Genomic DNA, 23,097 nt, shown 5'->3' on the forward strand with positions numbered 1-23,097 from the left:
AGGCACCTTATGGAGCACCCCGGACCACTCTCATTTTGATTCATGTAGAGGTGGTATCAAACTCTGTAAGCAGCAGCCTGACACACTTGGCTTTTGGTGTCCGAGCTGGCAGGCTCACTCCATCGCTCTCCTCAGCGACTGGGAGCTCGCCTACCCATTCGAACCCTGCCAAGCTCTGAAGCTTTGCAACTAAATATTATTACCACATTCCTGCTCAATGAAGAAGACTTTTTGGACAGACACGTCGTCAGCTGCGCTACATGGCAGACAGACTGCACGTGCACCTGGAGGATTTTTCTTTCCCCTGTGATCTTACAAAATTAAAAATTACATGAGAGTGGAACAGCTTTCCTGGCACGCCTACAGCAACCTGCAGCCAACCTCCATCTCATCTGAGAAACACTCATACCACTGTGCTGCATTACAGCCATGCTGTGCTCCACTCCTTAAAGCCACAGTGATAGCAGGAGCCAACGGTGCAGTAGCAGGAAGGTAGCTTGTCTGGGCACCTCAGGGGCTAGGTGAGGAGCTAGAGGATCTGAGCCGTACTTTTGGCTCTGATTTACCTTATTGTGACACAGTTATGCACTTCAAGTCTCTTTTCTTTGAGAAAAGGTGGCGAGGAGGAAGGGGACTTTGTCTTGCCTAAGTAGACTTTAAGCCATTAAGCCTGGTTGTACTACCTGTCTGAACATGAACAGTGCCTTACACAAAACAGCCATTGAATCTACTCGCTGCATGGAGTGCACTACACCAAAGCAAATAGTGGCAAAACATTTCTCACTATCGCATGTTCAAATTCTAAAGTAACTTTCAGTTCCACCATTCCTTCATGCTTTTGTTTTACACAGAAAAGCAGCTGAGCTTCCCTCTGCCAGCTGCTTATGCCAAACCTCAGCTTAAGCTCAGTTGCTCAAAAATTGTTTGAAAGAAGATTCTGAGCACAAAGTGAATCTTTGTGCCAGGTCTTAATGACAAGCTCTGTTTCTCCAAATTCATGCAACTATACTCTCACATGACAGAACATAAGCAGTAAATTTTGGTGGCTAAAGCGTCATCAGAAATTTCCAGGTTCGCCTACTGTACACTGGGCTGCACATCACCGTAAGGTGCTGTATTGCCATCAGGTTAATTCAGTCTGTGACCACACTGGATTTTGAAAAGAATATTCAGTCTCAAAGCAGGAAAGACATTCCCTCAACTTCATCCCCAGGACAACTCACAAGTCCTTGCCAGCCCCTATCCCCTTAATCATTTGACAGAAACATTTCCTTTTCATTGTCACAAAACATTGTGTTGACTGCAAAGGGAAAAACATCCTCTCTCTGCTCCTGATGTAAAGAAGCATTCTGGCTTCAAAACCCGTATGTCATACTGCATGCCCCCAACCACAGGTGCTCTGGAAGCAATACATTCATGTATTGATTCCAGAGTCAAGAGTCAGTGGAATTCTTCACAAAACTTCTGTATTTTTGCACATGCCTACGCAGACGAATTACTGCAAAAGGTACATATTGGGGCACTTGGCTTCCACAACGACAAGGAATAATCAGAAGAAAGACTTCTTAGCCTTTTAAACAGGTGTTGGTTACTACTTTAAGAAACATCCTCTTCTTCCAGAAAGCCCACTTTACTGGGGCCTGCTTAAGGGAGCACATAAGACACTGATTTGGTACTTGAGGTTCCAAATCTCCCTCTGGGTGAGCAGAACAGCATCCCAAGCCTCCTGCACTGGCTGCTGGCAAGGTTATAAATATAGCTGGGCATTTGAACGGTTACTTTTAAATCTGATTACCCTGTAGAAAACCCCAGGGAAATTCTGTTTTGAGAACTCAAAACCCAGTGTACCATCTGCACAGTCCTCTCAGTGGAAGGATCATAGATTTCTCTGAATGTTTGTCTCGCTTTAAAATTATTATTGGTCTAAATTGCCTCCTCTTCTTGGACATTTAAGTTATACATTAAGTCCTCTCACCTGTTCTGTCCATGCTGACCTGTTAGCTTTGAGGACAGCAGCTATCTTCACGTTAAAACTTCCCACGCTGGTTGCTTGCTTGCTTTTCTTGCCATTTTCTCCCCCCGTTTTGAGCTAGCTGCCAGGTCAGAGCCTTGTTCATCACCTACCTCCAGTATCCCCTCGCCTCCCTTTGGCCTCAGAGCACTCCAGTGCTCGGGCTTCCCAGGCAGCACCTCCTGCCGGGCCAGCCTCACCCCGCACCCGCTGCCCGCCGCTACCTGCACCTACCCAGGGACACCTTCTGCACCACGGCTTCGCTGGGGCCGTCCCAAAACCAACGGCAGGAAGACTAAAGCCAGATCTAGTCGGGCAGAAGAAACGGGGTCGCCCGCGGCTGGAGACCACCACCAGCGGCGGAGCGGGGCGGGGCGGGGCGGGGGAGCCCGCGGGGCCGTGCGCCGCAGCCCCACCGCCGGGGTTCCGGAGCGGGGGCAGCGCCTGCCCGCGCCCGGCGGCACCGGCGGGGCGGCGCGCCGGGAGCGGCCCCAGGGCGCTCCGGCGGCTGCGGCTCCGGGCGCGCTCCGCGGGAAGCCCGGGCGCCGCGGGCAGGGCCCGGCACGGCGCGGCCGTGACTCATTCGGAAAGCGAAAGTGAAGCGGCGGCCACGTGTTTTCGGAGAAGGCAGGGGAGGAGCCGCCGGGCAGAAAAGCGCCGCCGCCGCGTTAAATAGAAAGCAGAGGCGATGAGCGGGCCCAGAGCGCAGGAGGTGCCGCCCGCCCGCCCGCCCCGCGGGAGCCGCGGCTCGCTGCGGCGCCAGGCAGGGCCCCCGCGCGGAGGATGCTCAGCCGGCCGGCGGGGCCAGGAGTAGCCGCCGCGCTGCCGGCTCCGGCGCGCCCCTGTCCGCAGCCCGCGCGTGTGCTGCGCGCTCCGGGGACGGCCCCCGCCCGCGGCGCCCCGGGCGAAGGTAAGGGAGGGTCTCTTTCTCGCGGGGTCCTCGCGAGCCGCGACGTGCATCGGAGCGCCGCAGTTAGAAGAGGTCAGATTTCGGAGGCACGGGCAGGGAGCCCTGCCTCTTGTGCAAGAGCGCGGTGGCTTTGGGGGTTTCTGCCCTTTTTTTTTTTTTTTTTTGGTTCTGGTTTTTTTCCCTCCCTGTTTGGCTCCATGGCCGTGCTCAAGACGGAGCTCTCGTGCCTGGTATAAAATAGCGGGAAGAACAATAAAGCGAACACGCAGTGGTTTTTGCACGGCACCGCTCTTCTCTAAGGACCCCGCACCCTCGCTACGCTGTAGGAACCGGAGCAGCCCCCGCGCCGGAGCGTGGCGGCCACACGGGCGCCGCCGCCGGGACCAGCCGGGGCCGGGCCCCCGCCGAAGGTTCTGCTCCGGCGGAGTCGAGGCACCCTCCTGCCAGACGCCAGCTCTGGCTTTCAGGCTCTGAAGACCGGCGTGCCCCGTGTTTGCTCTGTGCCCTCTGGAAAGGCACCGCAAACTCCCTCTTCGCTATGGACGGCTCCTGCTAAGGAGCCCTGCGACTTTTGGATCTCGGGCTTAGTGCTTACTTCTCAACAGCGTGCCCTGAACTCTAATTTTTGTTAACTTTAAATACTGGGCGATAATCCTGGCCCAGTAATTGGAAAAACTGACATCAGTTTCCTTCTGCCGTGTAAAGAAAGCCCAATGCTACTTTCAGGCTGTTAAGTTATTTGCCAGCATAAGGATTTTACAGCCCTCTTTGCTGTTTTGGGAGGCAATATGACCTCAATGAAACCAAACATCAAGTTGTTAAATTAGCACAGACAGGAATCCAGCTGCATACTTTCTTTGAAATCCTCATTAGCATGTTACCCTGAACCGTAAGATGGCTGAGGGATTCATTTCTGAGAATACTTCAAGGTTTCTCAACAAGCTGCTGCTGCAGATCTATATCTGACTATAGGGATAAATCCTAAAATATATGCTTGCCAGTAAGGTCAAGGCAGCCAGCGGAGATGTATCGAACCACACTGTCAGAGGTAGACATTTCAGGCCAAACTCATTCCTGGTGCAGCACTGCTAATTCCTTTGAAGTAACACGAGGGATGAATTTAGTCCCTCATGCTGAAAGATATATCAATAGGAAGCAATTTAGATTGGGCCACTTAAAGTGCATGTAATACAAAAAAGAGAGAGAGACTGAGGAGTAATGCTTTAAGGGTTCATAGAGGTTGATTTGTGTAAGCTAGTGAGGTTGTAGCATCGCTGTCCCAAGGGAAAGTTGGCAGAATGGGAAATTGCCTTTTATGGCTGAGCCTCAGGTTAACAGGAGAGAGGAAAGTAGTTTTAGGATTACTGTGTAAATTGGCAGTGTTACAGGCTGCAGTTGCACAATGGCACCTATTCACCTCCCTCTTCCCCAGTTATCTGGAGACATACCCAGCTGCAGATTTACATTTCCTTCACCCACTTTCTCTTTTTTTCACACAATGCACCAAACCATGATTTTGCCCGAGTTCTGACATCTCAGTTGGGATTGGGGAAGGGAAGGAGGGAGGTGCAGAGGAATTGGTAACTCAGTTGTAAAACCTTGTTGCTTTGTTCTCTAAAAACTTGAGATTCTGATGGAGTGTACACAAGGTAACTTTTCATTGAGAGGGTCCTGTCATTTGACGCACTCTAGGTCCTGATACAATTCTGCAGGCTTATAGCAGGGAAACTGCATTATCCTCTGTAGCTGTTAATGATCCCTGCTAAATATTTTTGGCACTTTGGACTTTGCCATAGTGATAGACTGCTAATCTTGTCAGAAAGCGAGCAGTTGGTTGCCCAGTGTAAATTGGCAAATGAATATTTTATTATTTTATAATGGGTGGGAGGCATGTGAATGGAAGACTTGGTCATTCAGAGAGTGCAGCTGCTTTTCCCCGGGGATTTCACATTGTGTCTCTCTGGCATTTCAGAATAGCTGCTGGAAAGCTGCCCTGCCGTAGCCGCTGACGCTATGGAAGACCGCATCCGCTGGTCTAGGCTGTAGGATGGTAGCGCACAGCAAGGTGTCAGCAGATAATGCAGTTGCAGCAGACCCAAGATGTCTACTTGACCCTCCAGCACGGGATCGTTCACAGGCTCGAGGCTACCACGGCCCAGGCCGGCCCAGCACTGTGCAGGCACAGAGCAACACACACTTCCGAACCTTTCGGTCACAAGCGGATTTTAGTAGCATCACTCGAGCAAGCAGCCTGCTGGATGCCTGTGGCTTCTACTGGGGACCTCTGACTGTCAATGCTGCCCACGAGAAGCTGAAGTCTGAGCCCGAGGGCACCTTCCTCATCAGGGACAGCACACAAAAGAATTGCTTCTTTGCCATCAGTGTTAAGACTGCGACTGGGCCCACCAGCATCCGAATAAACTTTCAGACTGGGCGTTTCAGCCTGGATGGCAGCAAAGAGACTTTTGACTGTCTTTTTAAGCTGCTGGAACATTACCTAAGCTCCCCGAGGAAGGTACTGGTTACCCCCCTGCGCAAAGTCCGCGTGCAGCCCCTGCAGGAGCTCTGCCGGAAGAGCATTGTGAAGACTTTTGGAAGAGAGAACTTAAACCAGATCCCCCTCAATCCTGTTTTAAAGGACTATCTGAAATCCTTCCCATTTCAGATATAAGTACAGCATTAACTGTATAGACACGTGAGAGATGTGTAAAGAAATCCAGCTTCCTGGGTTTTCAAACATGTTTGACAGTGAGCAAACTTATTTTTGTAGCAATTTACTGTATTTTGGGATGGAACTTGAACACTTGACTTCTTATGTTTACAAAAACTGTTTGCACAAACCTGGGGTTTTAAAACCCTGGCATAATTTTTCTGCCAAGCAGACTATTTTATTATTTTATAATATTTTTAATGATATTAACATAATAAACTTTATTGTGAAAGTTTTTAAAAAAATAGCATCTCTGTTTTTCGTTTTAAAGGCTCTGGTACCTATTGGTACCTAAACTTTTAATTGCTAATTGAGTGTTTAAGTGCAGACAGGTCTCCACATGGTCCTGCTCCTTGCCCTACCGAACTAGCCTGTTCTAGTGCTAGTCCAGCAGACAGAGGATTCCTGCCCCAAAAAGCCGAAAATAGAAAGATGCGAGTAGAACATGTACTCAGGATGAATCTGCCCAGGAATCTAGCTCTCTTCTAAATCCATGAGAGCAGGAACAGTGTGTTAAGACTACAGCGGTGCATAGTTTTTGAAAGAGTGAATCGAACCCTTGGCTGAGCTAACTCTGGCTTGCCTTATTTCTATTAAAAGCTACAAGGCTCTACGCAAGAAGAGGTTGCTGTCTGACATAACCAAACCACATGAACGTCGGTGGGGAAAAATAAAACTCTCCAGAAATGCCACTCACGCACTTTAAAAGGCCATGAACACTGTATCATTATGATGCACTGGGGGAAGGATAGCTTAGTTCTCTCTTTAAATTGGCATACACAAAATGGCAAAGATATAGACATCTTTAGACCTCTAAAAGGTGTTTCTTGTCTTAAATTCCTGGTGATCTGCAGAGCACAGACTTGGTATTTTAAAAGAATCTATGACTTAGCTCCATGACAGGATCCAGAGAGCATAAGCCTATAGATTTGCAGCTGTAATTTCCAGTGGCTAAACTGCATTCAGAGAAAGTTAAAATACATTAGAGTGTTTTGTAATACCATTTGTAGGAAATTGGTGAAGGCACCACTGGGTTTCTGTCTGAATGCAAAATCAGTGCCCCATAGAGCTGTAACTGTGAATGACTTGAGATGCCTAATTTGGCAAAATGTCACCTGCATTATGATAAAGTGATTCTCCCCTCCCCCAAACACTTCCTGAAATCCATGAAAAGCTGACTTAGAAAACCAGCTGAACCAAATCACTTCAAAGAAGGCACAGAGTCTTTCAGAGAAATGTATTCTATCAGCACAGATCTGTGGTGCTTACAGTAACTGCAAGCAGTAAATGAAGTCATCTTTAGAGTTTGGAAGATAAAAGGTCTCTCCTTCTACTGTAATTCACATTCCTTTTAAAGCTAAAGCCACTTTTAGGAAACATTGAGTATGTGTTATACAGTGTTCCTTACTGAATAGTTTGTTTAGTATCATTTACTCTATAAAATCAGCTCTTACATCATTGATGTTTCTTTGGAATACATAGGTTCCCTCCTCCAACGTGACTAAGGATCACTCACAGTGCATTGGACGTTGTGAAAAAGGGAAAAAGAAAGAACATACAGGCAGTATCATGTGACCCTTTACTGTGCTGCTTTCCTAAAAATGTTCTTTGGATTGGTCCTGTCTAGCAGTCTCCCAATGCCTTGTCAGCCATCCCTGGCTAAGATTAGCAGACAGCATTTCTGCCTAATTAAAAAGCTGGAATTAGTTGCCAAATGATGCATTTTCCCACAGCAGCTGCAAGAATATACATCGGGAAAGTAGTGAATACTGTGCTATGCAGCAGATACAAGAGCAGAGCAAAGTGACTGCCTGAATGTGAATAGCTTTGATAAGTTGGAAAAAAAAAAGTCTTTGTAGGGTGAAGGCTGCCAAACTGGTTTGCTGTCAGCAGAGATTGTTATCCCTTTCCCTGTACTCTCTTCCCAGCCCCACACTGTAGTATCTTAACTCTTCAGGCTCCAAACTAATGACTCTTGCCTTGCTATATAAACGAGTGTCCACATGACAGCATTAGTGGTAGAACAAGCACAATATAGCTTAGAAGGTTCTCCACTACCCCTGATAAAAACAAACAAAACTAGACCTAGATATATGGTAAGGGGCTTCCCACTGAGAGGCATGGAATGAAAAGCATAAGGATTGAGCCCATTTCATTTTGCTGGCAGAAACAAACCTACTTTCTCTCTCCTTTTTATTGCTTTAGAGTAAGTTGAGCAGAAATAGTCCATACCCTCCTGCATGAAGTGCCTAAATCCCTTCATTTTGTCTTTAATATGAAATGCAAATGTGGGATAGCTCAACAAAAAAATATAATCAAAACTATAAATAAGGATAAGAAGGTCAGAATTGTATAAAAGGTCCCTTAAGGAAAAAAAGAGACAAAGCTGGCCTGTATTTTTAAACTACGTATCTTTTCACCTGCTTTATTCTTCTTCTCCTTCCTTCCTTTCCTTCTCTCTTTCTCTCCCCAGCATACAATACAGTGGCCAGGCAGATCCTCTTTCTAGCAGGTACATGTGAGCTGCTCCAGAGCAACTAAGAAATCCTAACAACAGCATGTATGTTCACAGTGCCACTCTGACTTACCCTCTGTAAGAACTAATGAAGGGCTCTCTAAAATGTCTGCTTACCTGTGTGCACTGATTTAAGGACTCTGTCACATCTAAGGGGCATAGCAGGAGTCTCCTGAAGATTTCTGTAGTAATTCCAGCTGTCAAATCTCTCATCCTCTGTTTAATAAAGTACCAGCAAGGTCAAATAGGGAATTTGCTGTATTCTGCACCTAAAGCAATGGAAACACGTAACAGTGCTGTGATTTTAATCCTCCCTGCTAAACAGTACCTGAAGAGTGGTATTTCTAGTCCCTCCCCCTCTTGCCCAGCTCTCACCTCTGACCTTTTCACTCCTGGCTGTGGCTGGAAAGTGAAGTAAACGGTCAATCTGGTAGAGGACTATGGAAGAATTCGAGCCATGCTTAGGAGCAGAGCAAAGCCACGTTTTCTGAAGAGACTGAAATATTTATAAGTAGTGGGGAAGGGACAGCTTTAAAATAATACCATTTGCAGCATGGCTGTGTCACCCGCAAGGACCCTGGGGGTCTCTGTCCCCCAGAGAGCAGCAGGGTGGGAACTGTGCAGCAGGGTCCTGCTGGGACACCACCCCAGCCCTGCTCCAGTGCAATGCTCCTGTGACTGTACAGGCAGCAAGACTGAGGCTGCCTTGCTTTTTAAAGACTGAAACACATATTTGCTTTCAGAGTAGGTTAATTTACATACCATGCTGCAGCTGTAAAACACTTGCTAATGAATAGAGCTAATTAATAGAATTGTAGGTGTTCAGAGAAGCAGGTTAATTTAGCCATGAAGAGTTACTGAATACTCAATAGGAGCCTCTTGAATGGCAAGCATAACCTTGCCCACTGTGAAGCTGTGGTCACACTAATTCTGTTATGATTGAAGTCATTTACAAGAAGTAAGGCTTCAGCTGCAGTCAGCACTGATGCTATTTTCAACAGTCAAGAAAAAAGTGTCCCCTAGGGCAACACGCTGACCGTATCTAGCCATCAATACTCTTCACCCAGCTTGTACTTAATCCTCTATTGAACACTGTATCCACCTCCTGAACCTTCTCCTTCAGATCCAGTGTCAGCCCTTTTTGTTGTGCTGGGCTGTCATTCAGTCCCTGGCTCTCCTTCCACCCCTCCATTCATGGTGCTGACAGCTGTGTGAGCAATGCATTTATTCATTAATTCCAGCTTTGAGACAAAGGCTGTGTAGCAGTGACTTAATTCAGACTCTACACTGCTTTCTGTGCAGTCGAAGTGTAAGCTAACAACTGCATGTGCAGTAGGTTTCCAGGCTGTTTCTCCCAATTGCAAAGAAGTGCCGTTCAAGACTTTTCATTGCCACTGACTTGTCTGTTGTCATACTTCTGCATAGTACTCAGATCCTGTCACTGTATCTGACTTTTTCTTCCACAGCTGTTTCCCAACATAGCAGCCAAATTTGCTACGCCTGGGTCCAATTTGCTCTTTGTGTCACCATGGAATAAGAGAAACACAGGTCAGCAGGGAGCGTAAAGAAAAGCCCAACTTCTCCCACCCGTCCCAACATGTAACCACTGCTCGAGTACAGCAAAGGCCAAAGAGTCAGAATATAAACTCCTGACTGACAGATGGGTGAGTTAGCCACACGCCAAAAGCACTTCCCCTCTGTCTGGACCTCAGTGACATTGGATGTGGTTATTGAAGACAAGAATGACAGAGACGATGCTTGTGCATAGCAAAGGAATTACCCTCTAGTCTTCAGCTATGAGAAGAGCAGATACTGTGAGGAAGGAATAGCAGCCAAACAGAATAAAGCAAATAACTAACTGTGTCACAAGCTACTTTTGTGCAGCTTCCTTCATTCTGCTCCTCTTGATAAATACTAGCAAGGGAAAGTAGGATCACTTTTCTGTTGTCGCTTTAATCTCAGTTACAGGTGTATTTTTTTGTAGCTCCCAGCCATATAGAAGAATGATAAATCCAGGCATCACTCCTCACGAGTTCTGTCTCCTTCTGTGAATCTCTACTGCCTGGCCTGCTTCTGCTTGTGAGCATGAAGGTTCATCTTGACTAACAGAGTATTGGGGTTTTTTTTGTTCTCTGCTGCTAACTGAAACAAAGCAACTGTGAAGATTTGCTCATTTTTTGCTGAATAAGATCCACTGGCCACTGTGCTGTGCTTGTAGGCATGCATAATCCCTCCAGACATGGCTGTGGAAGTAAAGTTCTGACTGAGTGGTAAATAAGGGGAACTTTCTTTACATGATTAGTATGTTTTTAATCAGAGGCTTCTTACACACTTATCTACTGCCAAACACTTATCACTTCTTCCATAGAAATACTCATTAAATGCCTCTTTCTTCCCAATGTAATTAATTCCTTTTTAGTTCTGTTTTTGTTACAGGAAAGGGTTATTTGATTTAATCTTAACAGTATCCTTGTTTACACATGATTCTGAATTCTACAGCCTGTAGTTGTCTATACTGAATACAGTGGGGCAAAACATGCTCAGGTTTACAGTGAGGTATTCCATGGGCAGATGCAGAATGGTGCCGGGATGCCTGAGAGGGCACTCTGACCCAGACATCTGTGCACTCGCAGTATTGCGTGGGCTCAGAATGCATGCACAGTGTTGTTAGCTTAATGCAAGTTGTGGATCAGATCTAGTGATCATCGGTGGTACATTAGTTCCAAAAAGCCCCTTTACTTACATTTTACAGCATCTTTGCATGCCATAAAGATTTGAAGGCTAGAAGATACCAATACATTCATCTAGTTTGACTTTATGTATATAAAAAAGGCCTCAGAAGTTTCACCAGGAGTTTTCTGCAGTGCAGAAGTTATTCCTGCAAAGTGCATAGTTATGCCTGCTGCGTAAGTGAACATTATCAAAGCCAGTTATGTGTAATTAAACTTAGTAGAGTTTTTAGGCAGACATCCAATCTCAACTGAAGGATGTCAAGCACTAAAGAATTTACTGTGTTCTTCCATGTGCTCTTCCATCAGTTAAGACACTGGCTGCATTACAATGCAACTTATCTTTTCCAATCATCAACATGTCCAGCCAGTCACAGTTCTCTTTCTATTTGGGATTACAATAGCAGCATGGCATGACTGCAGGTGGAGTGGGAATGAAGCCCTAAAGTAGACAGTGGGACATTTTTTCTCCTTACCTGACAGAATAGGACTGGGCACAAGGCTGGCTTCTTTTATGTAAGGTGAGCTAGTTGTCATCCAGGACTTACTGAGCTTGGTAACAAGAGAGGAAAGAGGAAAGTCTTGATCATCAATCTTAGTCAAGCACCTTGGGAAAAGAGAGGAATCTGAAGTTGTTATAAATCAAGTTCCTCTCTCAGGCAGCTGAAATGCAGATAGTGAAGAAACTGTAACTACTGTACTAAAATAAGATGTGCAGGCCACACAGACAAAAGACCTGGAAAGATGCACCCAGTTGGATAGGTAAGCAGGATAAGTTTAGGCCTTTACTTAGATGCTGTCAAATCTCTTGGAATCTCTGCTCTGTTTTAGTTGCTTTTCATAGTATAAATGGGCATCTTGGCTCTGTTAAAAAAGCAAACAACTATTTGGCCCTTCCTTATTCTAACGCTAACTGGCCTCCTGATACTCTACTGTGGACTTCGAGCAGCAGAAAAGAGATCAGTGGTTTCAATAGTCAAGGCATGTAATATGTACACAGGTGAATGATGAGAAAGAAGAATGAACTTAATAGTAACCAATAAAAAATAGGAAAAATAATTAGCAAATTTTCAGAGGAGATAGTAGTAAAGGGTGGCTTTACTGTGATGAATGCTGGGACATTTAGTGGTGGTGTCAGCAGAAGCAGAGAATAGGGAATAGAGAGATAGCTTGAGAAGGCAGACACAAGTGGGATCAAATCTCAAAGTCTGTACTTTCCATGTAGCTATAAAGCCACCCTTTAATTTGGTTACAATGCTCCCAGGTTAAGTCAGGATAGAGTGAAAAGTTACCAGTGTACTGGCAGATGAATACGTTGTCACTGTAAAGGAAGCCTCTGAATTCAGTTACCTTTATCTTAGACTGAAGATCTTAGATAATTTCACCAATCCCTTCCATCTTTCACAAAGTTTAAACTAAAAATAAGGTGCTTTACTATACTGGTCTAACAGGCTGCTGCATGAAGTCACGGGAGCACGGAGGAGTTCCCAGCACTGTACTGTTCCCATGGATCCTGAATTGAAGGACACTTTGCAAGACACACTGTGAATGCGAAGAGATAGGGAGGATACTGTGGACCCATTATATCTCTTGGTAAATCTGCTCTAGTCACCACATTTACACATGTTGAGGGAAAAATAAAAATATTAACCATATTCAATTGAAGGTTTATCATATCAGAACATACAAACATCTGGAGTGAAATCTTAGCTCCAGTGAAATCAATTTCCAGTGAAGATCAACTTTTCTACAGATAACATTATTAGATAACAGTAAGTATCTTTTAAAAATTAAATCTAAGAGCTATGGTTGCATCACAAAGATTTCTTACTTGATAGATCCCCAGCTAACTCACAGGTTGAGGGTGACGTGAAACCGTATCTATGCTGTTCAGTTTTGCTACTGAAAGTGTCTATACAAGATTGCGTGCAGTTTCCTGCCCCCATTCCTTCCAGCCCTCCAGAGTATTTGCAAGTCTCCCCTGTGCCCTTCAAACTGAAACTGATAACTATGTTACATTTTCACCCTAACCAAACTTTCCCCAAATCAACTTCCCTACAGCAGAAACTATTACTGGAATTTGAGTCAGATTGAACTTTCAGGCTGATATTTTAGGTATCCTCTCTGGGATTTGAACAACATCTGGTTCGCAGACAGAGCACTGAAAACAGAAGTGAACATAAAATATTCTCCAAAAAATGTTACAACACGGACTTGACTAAGGCTTACAGATTTTGTAACACTCAGTGAAATAGTCTCATTTAGTTATTTCTTGACCTGCTCGTATACCATCACTGTTCAGGCAATCTAGAGAGATCTGGAGATGGAGTTGGTATATCCTATAGACTCATGACACTGAAGTAGGATAGGTACGATCTCTAACATTATCACAAGGGTGAATTTGGGAGATACATGTGCTACACAAGGAGTAAGGCTACTAGCTACTTTCTTAGCTCTCCCCAGGTAAAAACCAGTAAGCCTTCTTGCTAGACTCTTCAGGCATGTATTCCACATACACCATCTGTTCAGAAATTGTTTTGACAAATGCTTCAGAGATTATTTTAGGTTTTCTGCCTCCCTTACACTCCCATTTGCTCTCACCAGGTAAGTTGTTCACTCCAGCTACTTTAAACAGCTGACTTAGGTGCGAATCAAAAGCACCAAAATCAAAAGCAAATAAAATCAAAAGAGACAGATGCCTAACTGCCAGGGGGCAATTAGATCTGTAAATTAGGTGCCTAAAAGACATTGTGTGAACCCTTCCCCAGGTTTCTCCCTGGTTCCCAACAAGGCCAGCTATACAAAGGAAAATGAAGTGAGCCATGAAAGCTTTACAAGTATTACATAGCAATTGTTTTCTGTTTAAAACAAACTGAAACTACAGTTCAGTACCTCAAGCCTTTTTCAGCCATGAGATAGGATTTCCCTTTTCAAGTAGAGGGATCTTTTTTATCTCATCTCACACAGTTAGTCAATAATTATGTGATTAATGGTAAATCCATCACTGTCCTGTGACTAAATGTACCATGTGTAAGTTACTATCTTAGGCAAATGCAGGTCTTTTTGTTTTGGAAAACCAGGAAGAAGGGAAAAGCATGAAGAATTATAAATTTGTAGGAAGAGGAGAAAATACCTGTCAGAGTGCCTGTGTAAAACTGGCAGCCAACAGAAGCTTTTCCCAGACAAGATGGTATAACAGCACAGTAGTCCAGAGCATAAGCTACACTCTTGTAGTCCACAGCTCTGCAACGTATCATGTAGCTATCACCTATATGTATTTGGCACGTACTATATTTGTGTAATTGTATGCAAAGTAGATGGTGCCTTTCTTAAAGGTAATAATTTCAGTTCCAGTATTCTCAGCCCAGCACATTTGGTAATGTAATTTTAATTTTCATACAAGAGCTTCTGGCTGCTGTAAATTTTCTCATTACTGTTGCTGCACAGAAAAAGCTAGTGACTGGCTGAGCTGTGTTAATAGAGCATACGATCAACCTGCTGTTCAGCGTAAGTTTGCTGTAGTTTTCCTCTCTATGGACATTAATTACAAAGGCCCAGGTGTACAATGGCATTTACAACCAATATTGTTCTTATAATTTGTCAGTTATGCCAAATGATTCCTCTAAGTTTCCATTCAGTAAAGAAAAGAAAAAGAAAGCTGCAATGAGAGAAATCTTAGACCTTACAGGGGATTCATTACTGGCCCAGAGGGCAGAGCTGTCGAAACCATCTCAAGCCTTATGCACAATGTGTTTTATAGCATTCAGTATGCTGTTGTACACTGGGTTTGTATACACTTCCAACAACCGATATGTGTACATCTGCTGCTTTAATTCATCAGCTCACTGTAAAAAGCAGTTAACTCCTTTCTGGAGTGGATAGCTGAAGCAGCAGGAGTTTAGAAGAAGGCTCAGAGATTATATGAATGTTTGCACACAGGGACAGTGATTCCTGGGTTTCTCAGTCTTTCTCTAAAGCCTGAGAAGCCAGACCCATTAAGCATCTCATAGGGTGGTGCGGATGACCTTCTCAGCTAGCCTGTTTGTCTTTAGGGCCAGACTGACTGTCATGATGGGAGTACAGGTCAGATTGGCAATTAAGGGATGTTGTTAAGGAGCGGCTTTTTCAACAGGCTGCAGTGTCATTTGTCCTTGGGAATTAAATAAGAAAATCTCACCTAATTTGTGTGTTGCAGTTGTAAAGGTCTCAAGCACTGGTGAGACTTCAAATGTCTTCAACTTTCTGCCAGGGACACACAGTTTTGAGGACTTTAAGCTTAGTACAGAATACACCAGGAACACTTGATATTGTCTAATATGCGAAGTCGAATGAGTGGCCCACATGCCACTCTGGCCTTGAATTTTATGAATACAAGGCATGTACATACTGGTCAGAGGGATTTTCTCTGGAGTCTAAATGCAAATAAAGGAGGACAGCTTTTGTTTTAGGAGCAGAGAGTGAGGAGGAGTGTGAAATAGCAGGGCCTACTGAAGCTGTAAGGCACAAAGGATGCTCCAGTTGGCTGCAGAAGTACTTGGGATAGGAAAAGAAAATAGGAAAGAACAGAAATTCAGCCTTTGGGTGAAGTGCTGCTGAAATGAGTCTTAGGACTCTGAACTCCAAACAAGGAAACTACCTCCTGCCCTGTGATTCTGGAATCTTGCATTATATAGTTTGTACAAAATATCTATTCATAAATAGCTTGAGTGAAGCATTATAGCTCAGACTCATGGACAGAACCCTTTCCAAGGCATCAGGAACCCTTAGTTTCATTCTGGACTCTGCCAACAAATTGTTCTATACATCATACTACTTTACCTTGTAATCTCCCTCCAGCTTTTAACTGTATGGATAATTTAGACTGATTTTTCACAGCACATAACAGAATGTGTATCATCTTTTTTTTGACCATTAGGCAACACTGCAAGGGTTTCAGTAACAGAGTACTCAGTAAAGAGAGGTTTGGCTTTTTTTAGTTCATTATGGCCTGTTCTCTTTCTAGTCATTTTACAGCTGCCCTGCTGAAACCACAACAAATTCCACATCTTTCTGACAGTAGGATAAAAGTCTCTTGATTCAAACTCTGAGTCTATAAACCTCCTCATGCCTTCATTCCCTTACCTGTGCAATGGGTATTCATGCTCTAGTCCTGGAAGATTAACTGTAATACACACATGTATTTAGGAAGAGCCTTTAACTCGGGGGAATAAAAGTACAAAGGCCTACAAATCAAGAAGTATTTGCTGATTATTTTCTCATCTATCTAAGTATTATTTTATATCTACTTTTCAAACAAATATACCTAATGAGGAAGAAGTTGTCCATGTGAACTGCACAACCTGTACTGTGTATCTTTTTATTATGCTTTGGAACTAATAAAACCTAGGTAATCTTTCTTCCCGATAAGTGTAATTTATGCACTGTATGCAAAACCACACACAAGCTCATCACCAAGGTGAACAGAATGACAATTTCAATCACAGATGCTGAAATAGCTTAGGGCTTCCAAATCTGCATTGAAAGACACAAGTGTGGCCTTATGTCCAGGTAAGGCTATGTCTGTGTCTTAAGTATAAAGTAAGGACTACACAGGGCTGCCTTTTTCAGCCATCTATATTATTTTCTCCTTGCTCTCCTACATATCTCATTTCCTTTGTAATTTCAATACAGTTTTAAGAAGATGGTGATTTTGAAATGCAGCACATTTCACATCATTCCAAAATACATTTTGGGAGTGGAAGCCCAGATAGATACGTTTTAGCAGTGACATTTCTACTGGGGAAGAATAATCTCTTCTGACTCCTTAAAGTTTAAAATATCACAGTTCATCTGCCAGACCTGAAGTTCTGATCCACGTGAAAGGAAAAGCTGACTGCTGCATACAGTCTGCTGTAGTTACACTGTACACAAACCATTACCTGTTAATATTGTACACAAGCCCGTCTGAAGCCCAAAGGCAATTGCATATAAATGCTAAACACAACCCATAGGCATACTCCAAGCTGGTATAAATAGGCTCTGCGTGAATTTATGAGTGCATGTGTAATTCCACTAGCTTGAATGCTGGCCATTGGTGGAACAAAAAAATCACTGCAGGGCCAGCTTGAAGCAAATGCCAGGTTGAACTAACAGCCAGCAGTCTTCAGGGTTTCTTACAGGGCCTAATTCAATCTCTAGTGAAGTCAGCAGAACTGAGCTCAAAACTAACCTTGAGAGAAAATGTTTTATCTCTAAAGGAAAATTCTGTGTGAAATCTGGGAAGACTGTAGCATGTCAGAGGAAAGCATCCTGGAAGGCTGTGAAATTTTGGAAGGAGGTAATGCATTTGAGAGAGACAGAGAAAATATGAGCTGGGTTTTGAAAGAATTGCACAGAGGGAATAACAGCTGCAAGGCCATACAGGTGGTTCTCACAAGTTCTCTTGCCAGCTGTAATTTCTGTTATAAAAAAGGAGTCCCAAGTGCAGAACAATTATACAGCTGATTTAGAGCTTTTTACTCCAAGATTCAGACATGTTACATAATCCAGCACAGTCCTAGAACTGCTCAATTTCCACTGACAATGGTGAAGGCCTGAGCCCTTATTGAGGACTTGGAGAAGCCACTTAATTAATCACCATACAAATTATGCTACTGTTGGTCCAAATTTTTAAAGCTTGAACTTATTGCAGGTCAGTTTTAACAGCCTCTAGTGCTTGAGCTGAAATGAATGCATTCTTTTATTCAAGCTTAAGCCACATTAAGTGCACAATTAAGATAACGTGCTGATTGTCGAGAAAAAAAGGAGGGGAAAGAGACACCTATTAAACACCTTCATAAGACAGTGTCTTTTTAAATAACCATGAGCAAAGTATTTATGAAACTCCCCCAGTCTGAGTCAAAGTCTTTATGTAGCAGGCAGATTATGAAAGTGGCTTGGCCTCACTAGTTATAAAACATACAGAAGTGGCTGAATTTTAAATACTGTCCATTGGGTTAGGTGGTCATGTATACGTTTAGATTAGGACAGCTTCGGCCAAGTGCAGCTCAGGAAGTTCTGTAAAATAGCACCTTGCAAAATTGTTCCAGAATCTAGAGGTTTGACCTGTGGAGACCATGTGTCACCACGTCAAAACAGATTAAGGGAAAGGAAACTAAACTCAAAATAAGAATAACTACAGTCTATTTGCTTTTACTTTAATCTCTTACAGGTCTTCCTTTTGCTTAGTTGCATAATGAGAAGCACAGATTGCACAGTATGTCACTCCAGCTCAACAGGCACTGGCATCCAAACACAAGAAAAACAAAACCCTTCCTTTTAATTCAAATCCATCCTGCTTCCCATGATTTCCTGTCCTCAGCGCAGTTCAGTTCCTAGGAAGAGTTGCACAATACAAATATACTGTTGCCTGTGCTAACAAAATAATTGACCTGCCATGAAAAAGCTGGCATAAATATTATCTCCTCTTGGTAACTACTAAACATCTAAATTGCATGTGGTAATGCTGTTTGCTATTAATGTCATTTTAAAGAGACATAATGCTTACAAATCTAAACAGAACAGCCAGTGGCCTGTTCCATGCAGGGTGTACAACAAATGGCACATTTTACTGTAAAACAACTACACCAGAACCACTGCAGTTGGAGAACATATCTCCTAGTCACAGTCCTCTAAATTTGCTGGTCAGATATCATCCTCCAGGAAATTAAAGGCTGAGGAGGGGAAAAGGGCATCATCAGACAATACTTACTAATGTTATTGATGGTGGAGGAGGGGAACAACCAGCTTTTCACTAAACTCGGTTTCTGCTTTGCAAATCAGTTCAGGTTTTCTGCTCTGTATGGTTCAATATTAGACATGTTTGAGGAGGATGAGCTAGTCAATATTCCAAACCTGGTCCAGTTTTATTAATTTTACTGTAAGCTTAAATGAAAGAAATATCTTCATACAATCAAGTTGGAGCTCAGACTTGCGAACACTAGTCCTGCTTTGGAAATACTCCAGTCTGTGACCTCTGCTTCAGCCACTTTAGGAAATGGAGCTGATAACTCAGGAGCAAGTCCAGGAAAAGGAATTAAGCATCTAGAGACTTAAGTGTGCATAGGAGAAGGAATAAGGATTTAACAGTGAATAAGTAAAGTCCAGAAATAATTCTGGAGCAATGACTAAATCACAGGATTTCTCAGGCCCAGGGAGCAATTGAAGCAGCAGGTTGCAGACTTTCCCTGCTCTCTTCTGCTCAGCCCAGAGAGATGCACTAATGTTTGTACAGCCTCCACAGACCAAAGTGCCTTCCCCTCCTCCACAGAAGCCTGTGTAGTGCAGGACCTTCACCTCTGAGGGAAGCAACAAGGACTTAAACCAAATCCTCTTCCAGCACTGAATCTGTTTGGAAGCAAGTGCTCTGGCTACTAGACCATCGGGGGAAAAAAACCCAGTTTCTTGGCAAATAAAACAACTACCTCAGGACTCTCATGTTTGATTGTGGAACGCCGTGAAAGGGCAAGACCATCCATATACCTAAGACAACCATCTCTCAAGAGCAAAAGTATGAAAAGGAGAACTTTTCAAGAACTAAATACTTTCATGAATCTCTACTGAAGTTGGGGGAGTTTTGCCATTGATCATAGAGGCAGCAAAAGCGGGACTATATTGTGCACGTATCAGGCTGACACAAGACGTATTCTCCCTCCTGGGACTAGTAACGAGCCTTTAAGTAGATTTAAGTGATTTAAGCAGAAAGGCTTACTCACTGTATAACAACCCATGAAATAACGCCACCTGGCCTCCACTAATCAGATCTGACTGTAAAGTGCCTGCATAGCTCTGACAGTAACAGAAACAGGATGTTGGTAGTTGACAGGAAGTTCAGGTGTTAGAGTACAAGAAAATCAGAAGTGCTTCCTCGCCAACTCTTGGGTTTGCACACAGAAAGTGTATGACCTAATTTAGGAGAATCAGACTGCAGATCAGGATATTAATCTTCTATTTGCCACCTCATCAATGATAAACTTGAATTTGGTGGCTCTTACACTTCAGCAGCTTGCCAGCGCTCAGATGTTTAGAGGGTCTGTTCTGCTTTTTAGAACATGATATGAATAACACTGAGATTTCATTTCAGGATTTTGCTCTTTCCTTTGTTTTATTTTGAAAATCCCAAACGGCTAAAAGCCACAGTCATATCTGGTCCAGGATTTTCACATCTGATTATTAATTCTCTTGGAAAGATTATTTGCCTGGGAATAGTATTGTTTGAACGTGCTTTTGTTAGTGTTATTGAGGGTTTTTCCTTTCCTTCTGTTCCTCTATTTCACAGAAGGCTCTTACTCACGTAATTGTAATCCTTTAATTCTTCAGTTCATACTTGCCTTCCCTAATGCACCAGGAACTTCTGGCTTAGGTATGGTCATTTGGACAACTGCTTTGCCATATGACTTAAGAAAGACCTATTAAGCCTCCCATGCTGAGGATAAGGCCCCTTCTTTGAAGTTCTTGTTAGTTAGTCCCCCACAGAAATACATCATTTATGCTCTTCCATGTAGACTTATTTCTGCTCTGTGGCCTCATACATTGCTACTGATGACTGTGCAATCAAATGATCTGATCTGCTGTGGGCTGTGGATCATGGAGACATGCTCCCAACAGTGAAACAGCTTCTTCTCTCCAGCAAGCACACAGCAGCCTTGTGTCAAGACCTTGCCTCAATGCCAGAATTTGGTGTACTGGGAGGACACCTTGTCCCATGAAGGCCACTGCTCTCTCTTGTCGATAAAGAAAGAGGAAATCAGAGAGAAATGTGTGTATTATATTCCACTAATGCCCTATAATTCTAATAGCAGGATTTTTGACCAATATCTAGCTACCAGTTCCTATGGAAAGGGGCTCAGTTGCTCTACGTGAACAAACAAGGCTTTGCAGAGAACTTTCTACAGAGGTAACACAGGGAAATCATATCACAAACCCATTCTCTCTTCTTCTCCACCCTTCAGCCTTCTCCCCACCCAAATGACACTTAAGGAGTTTATCTGCACTCAGACACAATCTGTGGGATGGGAATCCCCTTTAAAAAAAACCTCTGCTGGCTTCAGAAGTCTGGTAAAACTACTGCATTGCAACCAGGCTGCAAGTAAACAAGGCAGAGAAAGAACAGAGTGACAAGGGTGGCCGTCCTGGTTCCCTCACCCTCAAAAAGTTGGAAAATCTGGAGGTGAAGGGGGCCATGTCCTCACCTGTAAGTAAGGAGTGGGGGATTGACCCCTCTTCCTGAGGAGAAATCTATAAGGAAACTATCATGGCATTTCACTATCTGTGTGTCTTCTCCTGTGGGACTTCCAAAATTGTTGTTACACAAGTTGTGAAATCTGCCCTGTCCTTTCAGAGGCGGAGGGAGCAAGAACAGACTTGCTGGAGCTGGATGACAGCAAAGGACAGAGGTAGGTAGACTTCCTCCCCCTGTGTCTATACTGGCACCTGTAAGAAGTTATGTAGTACAGAAGGAGCTGGCTCTGAGTCAATGTACTCTGGCTCTCAGCAGGCATTAGTCATTTTTGCTTGATAATGGTCTAAATACAGCCACCCAGCTACTGGTTGGCAAGCTTGAATCTGCCTGCCACGGACATAACTTCTGATAGCAGTAGTCCCAGGCACCTATATCAGCTGAAACATATGCTGCCAGCAACTGGGAGAAAGCAAAAGAGAGGAGGTGGGTGTGGTGTAGATAGGCACGCAGAGACACGTGATGGGCTGATGACTCCTCCCGCATCTGGTGAGGCAATGGGAATATATTCAGGTAAGGGAAAGCCAAAGCAGAGATTGCTGGAGCTGTTTGAAAGTAATGATGGAAACATTTAGCATTGGGAAAGTAGTGCCCATTCACTCAATATGATGTTGCTATGTGAAATTTCCATGATTTTCCTTAAAATGGTGATTTGATGCACTTTGAAGTCCTTACTTGGTAGGGCAAGTGCATTTACTCATGGGAAGTGAAAAAGGGTCTCATTTCATCCAAAGAGCTATAAGGTAATTCCATTCATACGTGGCAGATCCTGCTCCTCTTTCTACCTATACTAGATAATTCTTTCCACTTCCCTCCTAGAGTTACATAAACACTACAGCACCTTCAGTACATTCCTGTAACCTATACATTGTGCTGAGTGGTTGATCCTCCAAACTGAAACTGGTAAGCAGGTAAAAGACACTCTCTGAAAAAGCAGGCTTATCCATACTGTTTACATAGCCCCCACACTGAGGTGCTAAAGGTAACCTGAAGGACTTAGTCCAACTAGTTTGACCCTCAACAGCGTGGCCAGTATAACCTTTCTTTGAGGTGCTCTAAATCAAAATGTGTCCTCTCTTAGCACATTGGTCAAGCCTGGTAAGGAAAACCAGTCCCAATCTAGATTTCGTGTTCCTGAAAGTGCAATTTTTCTCAATAACTTTAGCTCTTTCCTGTGAGCCAGTAACTAGAAGGCTGCCGGCTGTGTATTTCGTGTGATAGAAACAATGTAGGCAGGGTGTTTTTTAAACAGGTCAAGAGTGTGATGTCACAGACAGCTGAGACAATCCAGAAACTTCCCCCACAACTTGTCCTTTCTCTTTCTCCATCCCTGCTCCTGGGCCATGGAATCCCACATCCTTTATGGTGGCTCTCGAACCCTTCCAGAGTCAAGACAATTTGCTATCTTGGGGCGGGGGGGGGGGGGAATCCAATCATGTCACATTAAGGAGCTAAAATGGCTAAAAAAAGCATCCAAGAAATGTCAGAAGCTGTGGAAAACAGCAGCAGGAGTACGTGGCTGGGATAGATTAGAATTTTTCAGATTTTAGGATTACCAGTTGTTCTGTTATTTGTGTTAACCTCCACACTGCTGTAATTAAGAAACACCCTTGTGTATTACAGAATAAGGAGAGCTTCTAGAATGTACTAGCTCCTGTTTGCTTACCAGATCTGGCAAATCAGTCATGCAGAACGTCAGTAAAAGACAAACTTCTCAGTCTAGAGCAGAGTCACTGAACAGCTATTGCAGGAGCCTGCTGTTGAGTTTGGCAGGATCATACTGGAAATAAAATGCTGAACTGAAAGCATGTACCCAATAGCTGAGAGAAATCATTCAGAGTCTATTAATAATGTGGCAGGTAGGATCCAAACAAACATGTAAAGTGATTGACTTTGCTACTTCTGTCACAAAAAGCAAATGGCCTTACTGATAAGAAAAGTCTGCTGAAGAAAGAGTTGAGTGCAAA

General features: G+C 43.8%; 2 protein-coding genes across 2 annotated transcripts in view; one reads left to right on the forward strand and one right to left on the reverse strand.

Annotated features, from left to right (window-relative positions):
• CLEC16A (C-type lectin domain containing 16A) overlaps nucleotides 1-23,097 on the reverse strand; it is a 190,136-nt gene that overhangs the window by 26,540 nt on the left and 140,499 nt on the right. The window contains exon 27 of the transcript XR_012045029.1: nucleotides 8,264-8,415. The gene's annotated coding sequence lies outside the window, so the exon portion shown is untranslated. The remainder of the gene's footprint in view (nucleotides 1-8,263; nucleotides 8,416-23,097) is intronic.
• Nucleotides 2,652-5,799, forward strand: SOCS1 (suppressor of cytokine signaling 1). Its single transcript, XM_072878011.1, has 2 exons — nucleotides 2,652-2,921; nucleotides 4,894-5,799. Exon 2 carries the CDS (start codon nucleotides 4,969-4,971, stop codon nucleotides 5,590-5,592), a length of 624 nt encoding a protein of 207 aa, XP_072734112.1. The 5' UTR covers nucleotides 2,652-2,921; nucleotides 4,894-4,968; the 3' UTR covers nucleotides 5,593-5,799.

The sequence above is a fragment of the Ciconia boyciana genome, chromosome 13 (genome assembly GCF_034638445.1).
Source record: "Ciconia boyciana chromosome 13, ASM3463844v1, whole genome shotgun sequence".
Lineage (NCBI taxonomy): Eukaryota > Metazoa > Chordata > Aves > Ciconiiformes > Ciconiidae > Ciconia > Ciconia boyciana.

Excerpts from the sequence above, each read along its gene's own strand:
- SOCS1 (XM_072878011.1), top strand. The coding sequence starts at position 4,969 with ATGGTAGCGCACAGCAAGGTGTCAGCAGATAATGCAGTTGCAGCAGAC.